The 15000-nt window shown below is 42.1% G+C and overlaps 1 protein-coding gene across 1 annotated transcript in view; it reads right to left on the bottom strand.

Annotated features, from left to right (window-relative positions):
• The window catches only part of LOC135095913 (A disintegrin and metalloproteinase with thrombospondin motifs 9-like), a 42647-nt gene that overhangs the window by 14285 nt on the left and 13362 nt on the right, over positions 1 to 15000 (bottom strand). The window contains 14 exon segments of the mRNA XM_063997059.1: positions 2710 to 2883; positions 3687 to 3840; positions 4269 to 4429; positions 4890 to 5059; positions 5683 to 5839; positions 5841 to 5857; positions 6393 to 6578; positions 7081 to 7331; positions 8317 to 8501; positions 9347 to 9497; positions 10998 to 11183; positions 11350 to 11532; positions 11535 to 11687; positions 13961 to 14199. Coding sequence (XP_063853129.1) covers positions 2710 to 2883; positions 3687 to 3840; positions 4269 to 4429; positions 4890 to 5059; positions 5683 to 5839; positions 5841 to 5857; positions 6393 to 6578; positions 7081 to 7331; positions 8317 to 8501; positions 9347 to 9497; positions 10998 to 11183; positions 11350 to 11532; positions 11535 to 11687; positions 13961 to 14199 — 2367 coding nt within the window.

Here is a 15000-nt window from a genome sequence, read left to right as displayed (position 1 = left end):
TCTCTCGTTATTGTTATTTTTGTTTCTCTATTCTTCTTGTTATTTTTCCTCCTCCTCCTCCTCCTCCTCCTCCTCCTCTTCTAGTTATTTCCTCCTCCTCCTCCTCCTCCTGCCCCTCCTTGTTCTGTTCTCCTCTTCCTCTTCTTGTTCTCCTCCTCTACCTTCTCGTCCTCTTCCTTATCCTCCTCCTCCTCCTCCTTGTTCTGTTCTTCTCCTCTTCCTCCTCTTGTTCTCCTCCTCCTCCTCCTCCTTCTCTCTATCACACCTCAACACACACACACACCCTTTCTCTCCCCTCACACACACACACACACACACACACACACACCTCTCCCCCATACACTCACCTCTCCCCACTCCCCATTCAACCAACAGGAGCAATTTCTCATGTGCGTGGGTTCCTTAAGGGCAGCGCAGTTCCACGCAGGCACGGACTTGTGGCGCAAGGTGCAAGAATATAGTCTGTGTTGCACCCCCGCGCCCTCACCAGCCGCGCACACACACTGGGGAGAGAGAGTGGGAATGTGGGGTTGATGTGGGGGTGATGTAGGGGTGTTGTGGGGGTCAGTTTGGGTTTAGGGGGTGTTTTGGGGTGTTTTGGGGTGTATAAGTAAGGTGGTTCATTGTAATTGTTGTGTAATTGTATGTAATTTTTGTGTAATTGTATGTAATTTTTTGTGTAATTGTATGTAATTTTTGTGTAATTGTATGTAATTTTTTGTGTAATTGTATGTATTTTTTTTGTGTGATTGTATGTATTTTTTTGTGTATTTGTATGTAATTTTTTGTAATTGTATGTAATTTTTTGTGTAATTGTATGTAATTTTTTGTGATTGTATGTAATTTTTAGTGTGATTGTATGTAATTTTTTGTGTGATTGTATGTAATTTTTTGTGTAATTGTATGTAATTTTTGGTGTGATTGTATGTAATTTTTTGTGTGATTGTATGTAATTTTTTGTGATTGTATGTAATTTTTTGTGTGATTGTATGTAATTTTTGTGTAATTGTATGTAATTGTTGTGTAATTTGTATGTAATTTTTGTGTGATTGTATGTAATCTTTGTGTAACTGTATATAATTTGTGTAACTAAGTTCTTTTTTTGTATAATTGTATGTAATCTTTGTGTAATTTTATGTAATCTTTGTGTAATTGTATGTAATATTTGTGTAACTGTATATAATTTGTGTAACTAGGTATTTTTTTCTATAATTGTATGTAATCTTTGTGTAATTGTATGTAATCTTTGTGTAATTGTATGTAATCTTTGTATATTTGTATGTAATCTTTGTGTAATTGTATATAATCTTTGTGTAATTGTATGAAATCTTTGTGTAATTGTATGTAATATTTGTGTAACTGTATATAATTTGTGTAACTAGGTATTTTTTCTATAATTGTATGTAATCTTTGTGTAATTGTATGTAATTTTTATGTAACTGCATGTAATCTTTGTGTAACTGCATGTAATCGTTGTGTAACTGTTTGTAATCCTCTGTCATTCTGAGTACTCTTGTGTAATTTCATGTAATTTTGTGTAATCTTATGTAATTTCATGGGATATGCAATTATATATAAATTTAAGTACTTTTGTAATTTTAAGTAAATCTATGCAATTATTTATAAATCTAAGTAATTTTATGTAATTCTATGTAATTAAGCTATGTAAATGTAGGTAATTTTATATAATTCTATGCAATTATAACGTAAATAAGGTAAATATATGTAATTCTATTTAATTATATATTCTTTTTCATAAATCTAAGTAATTTTATGTAATTCTATGCAATTATATGTAAAATCTAAGTAATTTTATGTAATTCTATACAAATATCTGTAAATCCACGTACTTATATATAATCCTATGTAATTGTAAGTGATTGTAGTTAAATTTTTGTAATCATATATAATTTTATGTCTATGTAATTCTATGCAATCTGATACAACACAATGTAATCTATATAATCAGAGTAATCCACACTACCCCTACACACGTACTGTACATTCAATTACATACTTTTATTTATTTATTTATGTATTTTTTTGTAATCGTATATAATCCTATGTAATCTTAAGTAATTATATGTAATCCATCATACGTACGGGCGCCCATTTAATTACATACTTTTATTTATTTATTTATTTATTTATTTATTTATGTATTTTTTGTAATCGTATATAATCCTATGTAATCTTAAGTAATTCTATGTAATCCATCATATGTACGGGCGCCTATTTAATTACATACTTTTATTTATTTTTATTTATTTATTTATGTATTTTTTTGTAATCGTATATAATCCTATGTAATCTTAAGTAATTCTATGTAATCCATCATACGTACGGGCGCCCATTTAATTACATACTTTTATTTATTTATTTATTTATTTATTTATTTATTTATTTATGTATTTTTTGTAATCGTATATAATCCTATGTAATCTTAAGTAATTCTATGTAATCCAACATATGTACGGGCGCCTATTTAATTACATACTTTTATTTATTTATTTATTTATTTATGTATTTTTGTAATCGTATATAATCCTATGTAATCTTAAGTAATTCTATGTAATCCACCATATGTACGGGCGCCCATTTAATTACATACTTTTATTTATTTATTTATTTATTTATTTATGTATTTTTTTGTAATCGTATATAATCCTATGTAATCTTAAGTAATTCTATGTAATCCATCATACTTACGGGCGCCCAGTCGTTTGCATAGTGCCAGGCGGGACACTCGTGGGCACTGCAGGAGTCCTCTTCATATTTGTCTTCCGCAGCACAGTGATGAGGTGCCACGCCCACCCGCCGCGCCGTCACGCACCCCAACGCCTCCCTCCGCCGCACGCACCCACCCCCATGCAACACCTCGCACTGGGGGGAGAGAGAGAGAGGGTTAGGCTGTGTTAAGGGTGTTTAGGTGTGTTTTGGGGTGTTTTTTGGGGTGTTTTGGTGTGTTTTGGGTGTTTTGGGGTGTTTTTTTGGGTGGTTTTTTGGGTGTTTTGGTGTGTTTTGGGTGTTTTGGGGTGTTTTGTGGGTGTTTTGGGGTGTTTTGTGGTGGTTTTTTGGGTGTTTTGGGGTGTTTTGGTGTGCTTTGGGGTGTTTTTTGGGTGTTTTGGGGTGTTTTGGTGTGTTTTGTGGGTGTTTTGGGGTGTTTTGGTGTGTTTTGATGTGTTTTGGTGTGTTTTGGGGTGTTTTGGTGTGTTTAAATGTGTTTTATGGTGTTTTTTAACGTTATTTGGGGTGTTTGGGTGTTTTTAACGTTATTTTTATAGTGTTTTCTATCTTAAGCTAACCTAACCTAATCTTAAGCTAATTTTACCTAACCTAACCTTACATAACTTAACCTTATCTAACCTAACCTAACGTAACCTGACCTACCTAACCTAACCTAACGTAACCTTACATAACCTTACCTAACCTAACCTAACCTGACCTAACCTAACCTAACCTGACCTACCCTAACCTAACCTAACCTAACCTAACTTAACCTTACCTAACCTAACCTAACCTAACCTAACCTAACCTACCCTAACCTAACCTAACCTAACCTTGACCTAACCTAACCTAACCTAACCTGACCTACCCTAACCTAACCTAACCTAACCTAACCTGACCTTACATAACCTTACCTAACCTAACCTAAGCTGACCTAACCTGACCTGACCTAACCTTACCTTCGACCAATCAGTGTACTCCCAGTGGACAGGGCAGGTGGAGGAACAGGGCTCTCTTTGCGTGAGAAGGCGGTGGTGGGAGGAGCAAAGGTCATCTCGAACCCGCACTCCGTCAGCTGTCCTCACGCAGAAGGCCACCCGCTCTCTCGCTCGCCTGGGGGAGAGAGAGAGTGGTTTGTTTTGATAGCAGTGGTGATGGTGGTGATATGTTTAGTGAGGGAAATTGTTTGTTTGTTTGTTTGTTTGTTTGTTTGTTTAGCTAGTTAGTCAGTCAGTCAGCCAGTCAGTCAACTAGTCAGTCAGTCAGTCAGTCGGTTAGTCAGTTAGTTAGTTAGTCAGTCAGTCAGTCAGTCAGTCAGTCAGTCAGTCAGTCAGTCAGTCAGCCAGTCAGTCAGCCAGTCAGTCAGCCAGCCAGCCACACACACACACAAATTTCGGGAGAAGAAGGGAACAACACGAGAAGGATTAAAAACTTCGGAGCAAGAAGGGCACAATCTGAAGCAAAAAACACATACTATAACACTCTTACGCACCCCCACCCCCCACAAACCCCACCCAAACCCATCTTAGCCTCCTCCCAACCCCCGCACCCCCCCAACCACCCCCCGAGACTTACCATCACAAGAGTTGGAGCATTCCGTCCAATCCCCAAGCTTCCAGAAATAATTGGGATCGTGGTGAAGAGTCGACTTGATATAACTGAACTTGATGTGGGGGGGGTTAAGGTCACCAACTGAGAGGATCTGGGGGGAGAAGAAGAAGAGGATGAGAGGAGGAGGAGGAAGAGGAGGAGGAGGAGGAGGAGGAGGGGGAGAAAGAGCAGAATTTGGGGTTTATAAAGGGTTAGGTTAGGTTTAAAAAGGGTTACTTTGTGTCTAAAAAGAGTTGAATGATTTAAAAAGGGTTACATTGCATTTATAAAGGGTTAGGTTAGGTTTAAAAAGGGTTACATTGTGTCTAAAAGGGTTACATTGTGTTGATAAAGGGTTGTATTGTGTTTATAAAGTGTTTAGTTGCTTATAAAAGGGTTTTGGGTTGGTTTATAAGTAAAATCGGATCACTCACTCACTCTCTCTCTTTCTCGCTCTCTCACTCACGAAAGAAAACACAAAAAAAATCAATAAACAACACAAAAAACACACAAAAACACACAAAAACACACAAATCTCTCTCTCTCTCTCTCTCTCTCTCTCTCTCTCTTACCTGGACTAATAATTTCTTCTCCAGTGGGTTTGTGGCATTGAGTCTCTCCATAGTGACACTGGAACCACTGTACTGCAGAAGTGTACTGCCCACTGCCACCAGCTTACTGAAGGGGGTCACCACTGAGCCCCCGTTAAGAAGGTACTCCCCCGTCTCTGGGTCCACGACGGCTGGGAGAGAGAGAGAGGGGTTAAGGTAGCTGGGAGAGAGGGAGAGGGGAGGGAGGTAAGGTAAGTGAAATAAAAGGAAATTAGATTAGGTTAGGTTAGGTTAGGTGTGTGTGTGTGTTTGTGTGTTTGTGTGTTTCGTGTCTCTCTCTCTCTCTCTCTCTCTCTCTCTCTCTCTCTCTCTCTCTCTCTTGTTTAATTGTTTTCCTTTGTTTGTTTGTTTGTTTGTTTGTTGATCTTCCCTTCCTTCTCCTCTTCCTCTTGTTCTTCTTGCTCTCTTCCTCCTCCTCCTCCTCTTATTCTTCTACTCCTCCTCCTCCTCCTCTTGTCTTCCTCCTCTTTCTTCCTCACAAAGACACCTACCTTTACTTCTACTCCTCCTCCTCCTCCTCCTCTTATTCTTCTACTCCTCCTCCTGCTCCTCTTGTCTTCCTCCTCTTTCTTCCTCACAAACACACCTACCCTTACTTCTACCCTCCTCCTCCTCCTCCTCTTACACCTCCACCTCCTCCTCCTCCTCCTCCTCTTCCTCCTCCTACCCTTCCAATTCGTTCACCCCACTCCTTAACAACACACAGACACACTCTCCCTCCCTCTCTCTCTCTCTCTCTCTCTCTCTCTCTCACCCAGGTAGTTATCATCAGTGGCCAGGCCATGGTAGGCTTGCTGGGTCACCTCCACCATGGCGGCGCCCTCTGGCAGCACCACCACATCAGAATAGCCGTAGGGGAAGGACTCATCGAAGGAGCCTGACGTGACCTCGCAAGTTGAGTTGTCCCCGCGGACACACGCCACACACGTCTGTACATGGTTGGGGTCAGGTCAGGTCAGGTCAGGTCAGGTTAGGTTATGGTTGAAAACTGGAAAAAAACACTTAAAGACTGGGACAAAAGGTGTAACAGTCTTTGAAATAGTGTTAACACCCCAGAAAACACCCCAATGTGCACCAAAACACTCCAGAAACACCCCAAAACACCCCAAAATGCACCTTAAAACACCCCAAAACACCCCAAACCCACCCCAAAAACACCCCAAAACACCCCAAAACATCCCTTAAACACCCCAAAAACACCCAAAAAACACCCAAAACCTACCTTTAAACACCCCAAAACACCCCAAAACACCCAAAAACACCCAAAACCTATCTTTAAACACCCCAAAACACCCCAAAACACATCTTAAACACCCCAAAACACCCAAATACATCCCTTAAACCCACCCCAAAACACCCAAAAACACCCAAAACCTACCTTTAAACACCCCAAAACCTACCTTTAAACACCCCAAAACACCCCAAAACACCCTCAAAACACCCTCAAAATACCCCAGGCCTTACCAGCAGTGGCGTTTGAGTTAAGAATGAAGTCGCATCCTGCCTTTCGACACTCCCCGGTCACACAGATATCAAAAGTCCCTGGGCCGCATAGAGTCCCGTCCTCCACCTTGTCCCTCAGCTTGTAGTAGGCTGTGAGAGGCCTATTGGACACCTGGCAGAATAATTGGCAGCTGTCCTCGCGGGAGACTGTGTGAGAGAGAGAGAGAGGGGTGAAGTTAACTGGCAGCTGTCCTCGCGGGAGACTGTGTGTGAGAGAGAGAGAGGGGGGTGAGGTTAACTGGCAGCTGTCCTCGAGGGAGACTGTGTGAGAGAGAGAGAGAGAGAGGGGGGTGAGGTTAACTGGCAGATGTCCTCGAGGGAGACTGTGTGTGAGAGAGAGAGAGGGGTGAAGTTAATTGGCAGCTGTCCTCGCGGGAGACTGTGTGAGAGAGAGAGAGGTGAGGAATGGGCGTAAGAGAGAGAGAGAGAGAGAGACAGAACAAAATCGCAGAGAAAACACACAAAAAACACAAAAAATCTAAAAAAAAAGCAAAAAAAAACAAAAGAGAGGTGAGGAATGGGAGTAAGAGAGAGAGAGAGACAGAACAAAATCGCAAAGAAAACACAAAAAAAAAAACAAAAAATCTAAAAAAAAACAAAAAACAAACAAACTTATGAACAAAATTACTTGCAAAACCCAAACACTTACTGCCAGTATACTTGGGGACCCACACCACGTCTTCTGGGATATCAGAGAGGCCAAAGTTCCTGTTATTGAAGGCGTGGCATTGCTGTGTCCTGAAGTCAATAGCTCCAGCTGGACACGGCTTTCCAATACAAGATTCATATTTCACTCTCTCTCCTGTGCAGTAATTTCCTCCGTATTGAGGCGTAGGGGAGTCACAGCGGCGCGTGGAGCTTCGAACGCCCACGCCACAGGTCCGTGAACAATCGCTCCATCTGTTAGGGTGGGTTTAAGTGGGTTTATATTGGGTTTTTGTGGGTTTTTGTGAGGTTTAGATGTGTCTGAGTGTGTTTTTAAGTGTTTTTAAGTGTTTTTAAGTTAATTTGTTCTGATTTTTTGCGTTGTGTGTGTGTTTTTCTCTATTTTTTTTCAAATCTACAGCCTGAAAAACAGCTTCAATATACTTAAAGCATTCAAAACACACCCAAAAACACCCCAATAACATCCAAAACACACCCAAAACACCCTAATAACATCCAAAACACATCCAAAACATCCAAAAACACACCCAAAACACACCCAAAACACATCCAAAACACCCAAAACACATCAAACACACCCAAAAAACACCCAAAACACCCAAAACACACCCAAAACACCCAAAAATACCCCAATAACATCCAAAACATCCAAACCACACTCAAAACACACCCAAAACACACCCAAACACACTCAAAACACACCCAAAAACACCCCAATAACATCCAAAACACACAAAACACTCAAAACACACCCAAAACACACCCAAAAACACCCCAATAACATCCAAAACACCCAAAAACACCCCAATAACACCCAAAACACCCAAAACACTCAAAAAACACCCGAAACACCCAAAAAACACCAAAAACACCCCAATAACACTCAAAACACACCCAAAACACCCAAAACACTCAAAACACACCCAAAACACCCAAAACACACCAAAAACACCCAAAACACATCCAAAACACACCCCAAAAACACCCAAAACACACCCAAAACACACCTAAAACACCCAAAACACATCCAAAAAACACTCAAAACACCCAAAACACACCCAAAACACCCAAAACACACCCAAAACACACTCAAAACACACCCAAAACACCCAAAACACCCCAAAAACACCCAAAACACACCCAAAACACACCCAAAACACTTTTACACACCCCAACAACACCTTGACACCCTTTACAACACCCCTACCAATATACTCACGGTAGCCAGGCGCCCCAGTGACCGTGAATTTTCCTAGTAATGCTCCGGTCTCTCTTCACACAGTGCCCCTTTAGACACCAACTGTCGTAGCCGCAGTCAGTCCCGTCAGCCCACGGCATATGCTGTGTCCGGCACCCTTCCTTCTCGTCTTCACTAGTTGTGCACCACAGCCTCTTGCACGGTGGCTGTGGGTGCGTGGACAGTCAGTAGTGAAGAATGGTGAAGTGGAAGGTGAAAAAGTGATTTATTTTTTTGTTTTTTTGAAGGAAAGGGAAGGGAGAATGAGGTTTTGTTGGGGAAATGTGGGTAATGGCTGTGTGTGTGGGTGGTGGAGGGTGTGGGGATGGGTAGATGGGAGTTTAGGGAGTTCTTGTTTTGATGGGTGAAAATCTGGGTTTTTTTGTTAGGAATGGGTGAAAAAAATTTGGGTTTTTTGCTAGGAATGGGTGAAAATTTTAGGGTTTTCTGTGGGAATGGGTGAAAAAATTGGGGTGTTCTGTTGGGAATGGGTGAAAAAATTGGGGTGTTCTGTTAGGAATGGGTGAAAAATTTCGGGTGTTCTGTTAGGAATGGGTGAAAAAATTGGGGTGTTCTGTTAGGAATGGGTGAAAAATTTTAGGGTTTTCTTGTTGGGAATGGGTGAAAAAATTGGGGTTTTTGTTGGGAATGGGTGAAATAACTGGGTGATAAATTATCTATCCAACATCTCCCAGCATCTCCCAGCATCTCTCATCCTGTCCACTCCCCTCCATACTCTCCCAGCATCTCCCAGCATCTCCCAGCCTGTCCACTCCCCTCCCATACTCTCCCAGCATCTCCCAGCATCTCCCAGCATCTCTCATCCTCTCCACTCCCCTCCCATACTCTCCCAGCATCTCCACGTCCCTTCCAGCATCTCCCAGTCTCTCCACAGCCCTCCACTCCCCTCCCAGCATCTCCCAGCATCTCCCAGCATCTCCACGTCCCTTCCAGCATCTCCCAGTCTCTCCACGCCCCTCCACGCCCCTCCACGCCCCTTCCAGACACTCACCATGTAGGGGCAAATCCTGGAGGCGTGGCCAAAGACATACTGGCACTGACGGCTGGCGTTGAACAGCTCCCCAGCAAATGTAAATTCATACTCCCCATCAACCAACTTGTTTGTGGCAGGGTCGTCTTCCAGGCAGACCCCGTGGCCGCCGCTGTGGTAGAGGAGGAGGAGGAGGAGGAGGAGGAGGAGGAGGAGGAGGAGGAGGAGGAGGAGGAGGAGGAGGAGGAGGAGGAGGAGGAGGAGGAAAGGAAGGAGGTAGAGGAAATTATAAGGATTTTGAAAGAAGGAGGAGGAGGAGAAGGAGAAGGAGGAGGGTTCATGGAGGAGGAGAGAATAATGGAAGTTTTGATGAAGGAAGAGAAGGAAGAGGAAGAGGAGGAGGAGGAGGAGGAGGAGGAAAATAACGAGGGAAAAGGAGGAGGAGGAGGAGGAGGAGGAGGAGGTGAGGAGGAGGTGGAGGAGGAGGAGGAGGAGGAGGGAGACAAAAGAGGAGAAAATAATGGGTTTGTTCATAGAGGAGGAGGAGGAGGAGGAGGAGGAGGAGGAGGAGGAGGAGGAGGAGGAGTGAGGAGAGGTAGGAGGAAATAACGAAGGAAGAGGAGGAGGAGGAGGTGGAGGAGGAAATAACGAGGGAGGAGGAGGAGGGAAAGAAAATACATGAATTAGTAATAATAATAATAATAATAATAATAATAATAATAATAATAATAATAATAATAATAATAATAATATATAATAATAATAACAATATCATTTGTGAGGAAATTCTCTCTCTCTCTCTCTCTCTCTCTCTCTCTCTCTCTGCTCTCTCTCTCTCTCTCTCTCTCTCTCACAGGAAATGCTTGGCAATCTGTTTTTTTCCCCTCTCTCTCTCTCTCTCTCTCTCTCTCTCTCTCTCTCTCTCTCTCTCTCTCTCTCTCTCTCTCTTTCTTTCTCTCTTTCTATATATAACCTAATTATATACACGCAGATGACCTTTTCTCTCTCTCTCTCTCTCTCTCTCTCTCTTACACACACACACACACACACACACAGCAAACATACAAACCACTAAGACTACCTCTCACTCTCTCCCAGCCTCTCCCTTCCTTTCCTAGAGCATCTCACTCTGTCCCAACCCTTCCCGGACTCTCCCACGCTCTCTCACTCTCTCTCTCACTCTCTCTTTCACTCTCTCTTCTCTAAATTAAAACCATTAAGAAATATTTTATCGTTTTTTTTTTTTCATATGCACAGCCTCCCCCAGCTTATCTCAGCCTAGCCCAGCCTATCCCAGCCTCTCTCAGTCCCTCCCAGCCTATCCCAGCCTATCCCAGCCTCTCCCAGCCCCTCCCAGCCTATCCCAGCCTCTCTCAGTCCCTCCCAGCCTATCCCAGCCTATCCCAGCCTCTCTCAGTCCCTCCCAGCCTATCCCAGCCTATCCCAGCCTCTCCCAGCCTATCCCAGCCTCTCTCAGTCCCTCCCAGCCTATCCCAGCCTCTCTCAGTCCCTCCTCCAGCCTATCCCAGCCTCCCCAAGTCTCTCCCAGCCTATCCCAGCCTATCCCAGCCTCCCCCAGCCTATCCCAGCCTCTCCCAAGTCCCTCTGAACCTCTTCCAGCCACTCACAGCCTCTCCCACGCCCTCACACGCCCTCCCACGCCCCCACTCACTGCAGGTAGTCGGTGAGGTATCGTCTGGAGCAGTCTGACCACTCCCAAGGCAACGTGTTGTGATCCAGCATCCGACTCATAACGTTCATTGTGGGTTCCTTCTTGATCGCCTCCTTCTGCGTCCCTTTCAAGGTTCCTGTGCTTCCGTGGCCGCATTTATCGTCGTTGTCGTGGGGCATGTTGAGTCTGGGGGTGAAGAGGGGAGGTTATGAGGTCTAGAAGGGCCTGAGTGCGATGCGAGTGTGTTTTTTTGAGAATTTTTTTAGTTTTCTTTTGATTTCTTGGTTTAAATGAGTGTTTTTCTTGCTTTACAACTATAACTACTACTACTACTGCAACTACTACTACTCACAGGTGCCCCAGTTCATGAGCAATGGTGAAGGCAGCGGACAAGGGGAAGGTTAAAAGATCTAGAAGGGCCTGAATGCGATGCGAATGTGTTTTTTGAGAAATTTTTAGTTTTCTTTTGATTTCTTGGTTGAAATGACTGTTTTTCTTGCTATTACAACTACAACTACAACTACAACTACTACTCACAGGTGCCCCAGTTCATGAGCAATGGTGAAGGCAGCGGACAGTCCATTATCCTGCACAATAGCACACGAAGCATGTTGAGAACACATAGTACCCAGCTCCGCCAATCCCAGGGTATCACAGCTCTTCGTCCACGGATTCCGGCAAATATTCTCTCTGTACGGGGCAGGAGAGAGTGAGTGGGGGTGCGGAGGGGTGCGGGAGGGGTGCGTGCGTGTGTGTGCGGGGTGTCTGTGGGTTTGAGTGTGTTAGAGGAGGTTTAAATTGTATTTTTTTGAGTGTTTTTTGAGTTTTGGGGTCAGATGGAAAGTGTGGTTAGGATGGTGTATGTGCGGGGCTCGTGTGTGAGAGAGAGAGAGAGAGAGAGAGAGAGAGAGAGAGAGAGAGAGAGGAGAGAGAGAGAGAGAGAGAGACGAGCTGTCAAAAACTGCCATGCAATGCTTTATCCTCTTCTTCCTCCTCCTCCTCCTTGTCTTCCTCCTCCTTCTCTCTCAAGTCATTCCTTTCATTCCTCTCTCTCTCTCTCTCTCTCTCTCTCTCTCTCTCTCTCTCTCTCTCTCTCTCATTGATATTTTAAGCAGCCAGTCAAATTTTTAGGGGTTCCAATAATATTTTAGCGTTTTCAAAAGTATTCACGAGTCTTTAAGGACATTTTAGGGAATATTTCAAGTTTTCAGGGATTTTTTTCATTTTTCAAGGCTGTTTTAAGGCTATTTTGTTGATTTTCAAAGGTATTTTATTATATTTTAAAGGTATTTTGCTGTTTTTTTAAGGATATTTTAAGTTTACGAGCAAAAACAGCAATGATGACAAACCTGATGAGCAGAAGAACCGGTTTTCAAGAGTTTTCGATTCTCAAAGCCTAATTTCTTAGTTCTGTGGATTTTCAAGGCTGTTTTAAGGCTATTTTGTTGATTTTCAAAGGTATTTTATTATTTTTTAAAGGTATTTTTGCTGTTTTTTAAGGATATTTTAAGTTTACGAGCAGAAATAGCAATGATGACAAACCTGATGAGAAGAAGAACCGATTTTAAAGAGTTTACGATTCTCAAAGCCTAATTTCTTAGTTCTGTGGATTTTCAAGGCTGTTTTAAGGCTATTTTATTGATTTTCAAGGGTATTTTGTTGGTTTTTAAAGGTATTTTGCTGTTTTTTTAAGGATATTTTAAGTTTACGAGCAGAAATAGCAATGATGACAGACCTGATGAGCAGAAAAACCGATTTTGAAGAGTTTACGATTCTCAAAGCCTAATTTCTTAGTTCTGTGGATTATTAAGGTTATTTTGCTGTTTTTGAAGGTATTTAGCTGTCTTTTAACGGTATCTTAAATTTACAAGTAGAAATAGCCATGATACGAACCTGATGAGAAGAAGAACCGATTTTGAAGAGTTTACGATTCGCAAAGCCTAATTTCTGTGGAATTTTAAGGCTATTTTGCTGGTTTTTTGAAGGTATTTAGCTGTCTTTTAACGGTATCTTAAATTTACAAGTAGAAATAGCCATGAAAACGAACCTGGTGAGCAGAAGAACCGATTTTCAAGAGTTTACGATTCTCAAAGCCTAATTTCTGTGGATTTTTAAGACTATTTTGCTGTTTTTTGAAGGTATTTAGCTGTTTTTTAACGTTATCTTAAATTTACAAGTAGAAATAGCCATGAAAACGAACATGGTGAGAAGAAGAACCGATTTTCAAGAGTTTACGATTCTCAAAGCCTAATTTCTGTGGATTTTTAAGACTATTTTGCTGTTTTTCAAGGGTATTTTGCTGTCTTTTAACGGTATCTTAAATTTACAAGTAGAAACAGCCATGATGACAAACCTGATGAGCAGAAGAACCGATTTTCAAGAGTTTACGATTTTCAAAGCCTAATTTCTGTGGAATTTTAAGGTTATTTTGCTGTTTTTCAAGGGTATTTTGCTGTCTTTTAACGGTATCTTAAATTTACAAGCAGAAATAGCCATGATGACGAAAATGGTGAGCAGAAGAACCGATTTTCAAGAGTTTACGATTCTCAAAGCCTAATTTCTGTGGAATTTTAAGGCTATTTTGCTGTTTTTCAAGGTATTTAGCTGTCTTTTAACGGTATCTTAAATTTACAAGCAGAAATAGCCATGATGACGAACATGGTGAGAAGAAGAACCGATTTTCAAGAGTTTACGATTCGCAAAGCCTAATTTATGTGGAATTTTAAGGATATTTTGCTGTTTTTGAAGGGTATTTTGCTGTCTTTTAACGGTATCTTAAATTTACAAGCAGAAATAGCTATGATGACGAACATGGTGAGAAGAAGAACCGATTTTGAAGAGTTTACGATTCTCAAAGCCTAATTTATGTGGAATTTTAAGGATATTTTGCTGTTTTTGAAGGTATTTTGCTGTCTTTTAACGGTATCTTAAATTTACAAGCAGAAATAGCCATGAAAACGAACCTGGTGAGCAGAAGTGCCGTGTCGTACCGTCGGGGGTGGCTGGCGTTCCGCTGGAGGGAATGCTGCTGCCACTTGCAAAATGTTTTCAGCATCTCCTCTGCGGAACGCCCCGGGACCTCTGACATGTTATCCTGCTGGTACTTCTTTTTAGAGTAGAATTGTGTCTTTTCCTTTATGATCTCTACTACTGAGATGTCAAGACGGTGCCCCACGCTGACGTCACGGAAGATCAGCGCCACCTGCAGTTGAGAGAGTGAGTGAGAGGGGGAGTGAGTGAGAGGGGGAGTGAGTGACAGGGGGAGAGAGAGAGTGGTAATATGGTTGTGGTTTAATGGGGTTTCCAAGCGTGGAAATTTTACGTTTTTAAATTGATTTTTTGGGTTTATTAATGTTTTTTAAGGTGTTTTTGTGTGTTTGGTAAGGAGAGAGAGAGAGAGAGAGAGAGAGAGAGAGAGAGAGAGAGAGAGAGAGAGAGAGAGAGAGAGAGAACCTATGCTTTATTTCTTTACTTCTTTGTATGCAAGAGAGAGAGAGAGAGAGTGAGAGAGAGACTGACTTGGTGTGTGAGAGAGTGAGAGGAGGAGGAGGAGGAGGAGGAGGAGGAGGAGGAGGAGGAGGAGGAGGAGGAGGAGGAGACAGTGAATAGAGAAAGAAAGAAAGAAAGAAAGAGAGAAAGAAAGAAAGAAATATAGATAGATAGATAGATAGATAGATAGAGAGAGAGAGAGAGAGAGAGAGAGAGAGAGAGAGAGAGAGAGAGAGAGAGAGAGAGAGAGAGAGAAGAAAGATAGATTAGGTAATAACTAGGAGTAAAACGAGAGAGAGAGAGAGAGAGAGAGAGAGAGAGAGAGAGAGAGAGAGAGAGAGAGAGAGAGAGAGAGAGAGAGAGAGTCAAGGTTGCTTCCCTCACCAACCTCATCGTAGAAACAAGTCTCTCTCTCTCTCTCTCTCTCTCTCTCTCTCTCTCTCTCTCTCTCTCTCTCTCTCTCTCTCTCTAACTGTCCAATCCTCTTAACTTGCTCACTGACTCACAAAGCAAG

This window comes from Scylla paramamosain, unplaced genomic scaffold, assembly GCF_035594125.1.
Source record: "Scylla paramamosain isolate STU-SP2022 unplaced genomic scaffold, ASM3559412v1 Contig2, whole genome shotgun sequence".
Lineage (NCBI taxonomy): Eukaryota > Metazoa > Arthropoda > Malacostraca > Decapoda > Portunidae > Scylla > Scylla paramamosain.
This window is presented reverse-complemented; position numbering and strand designations above follow the sequence as displayed.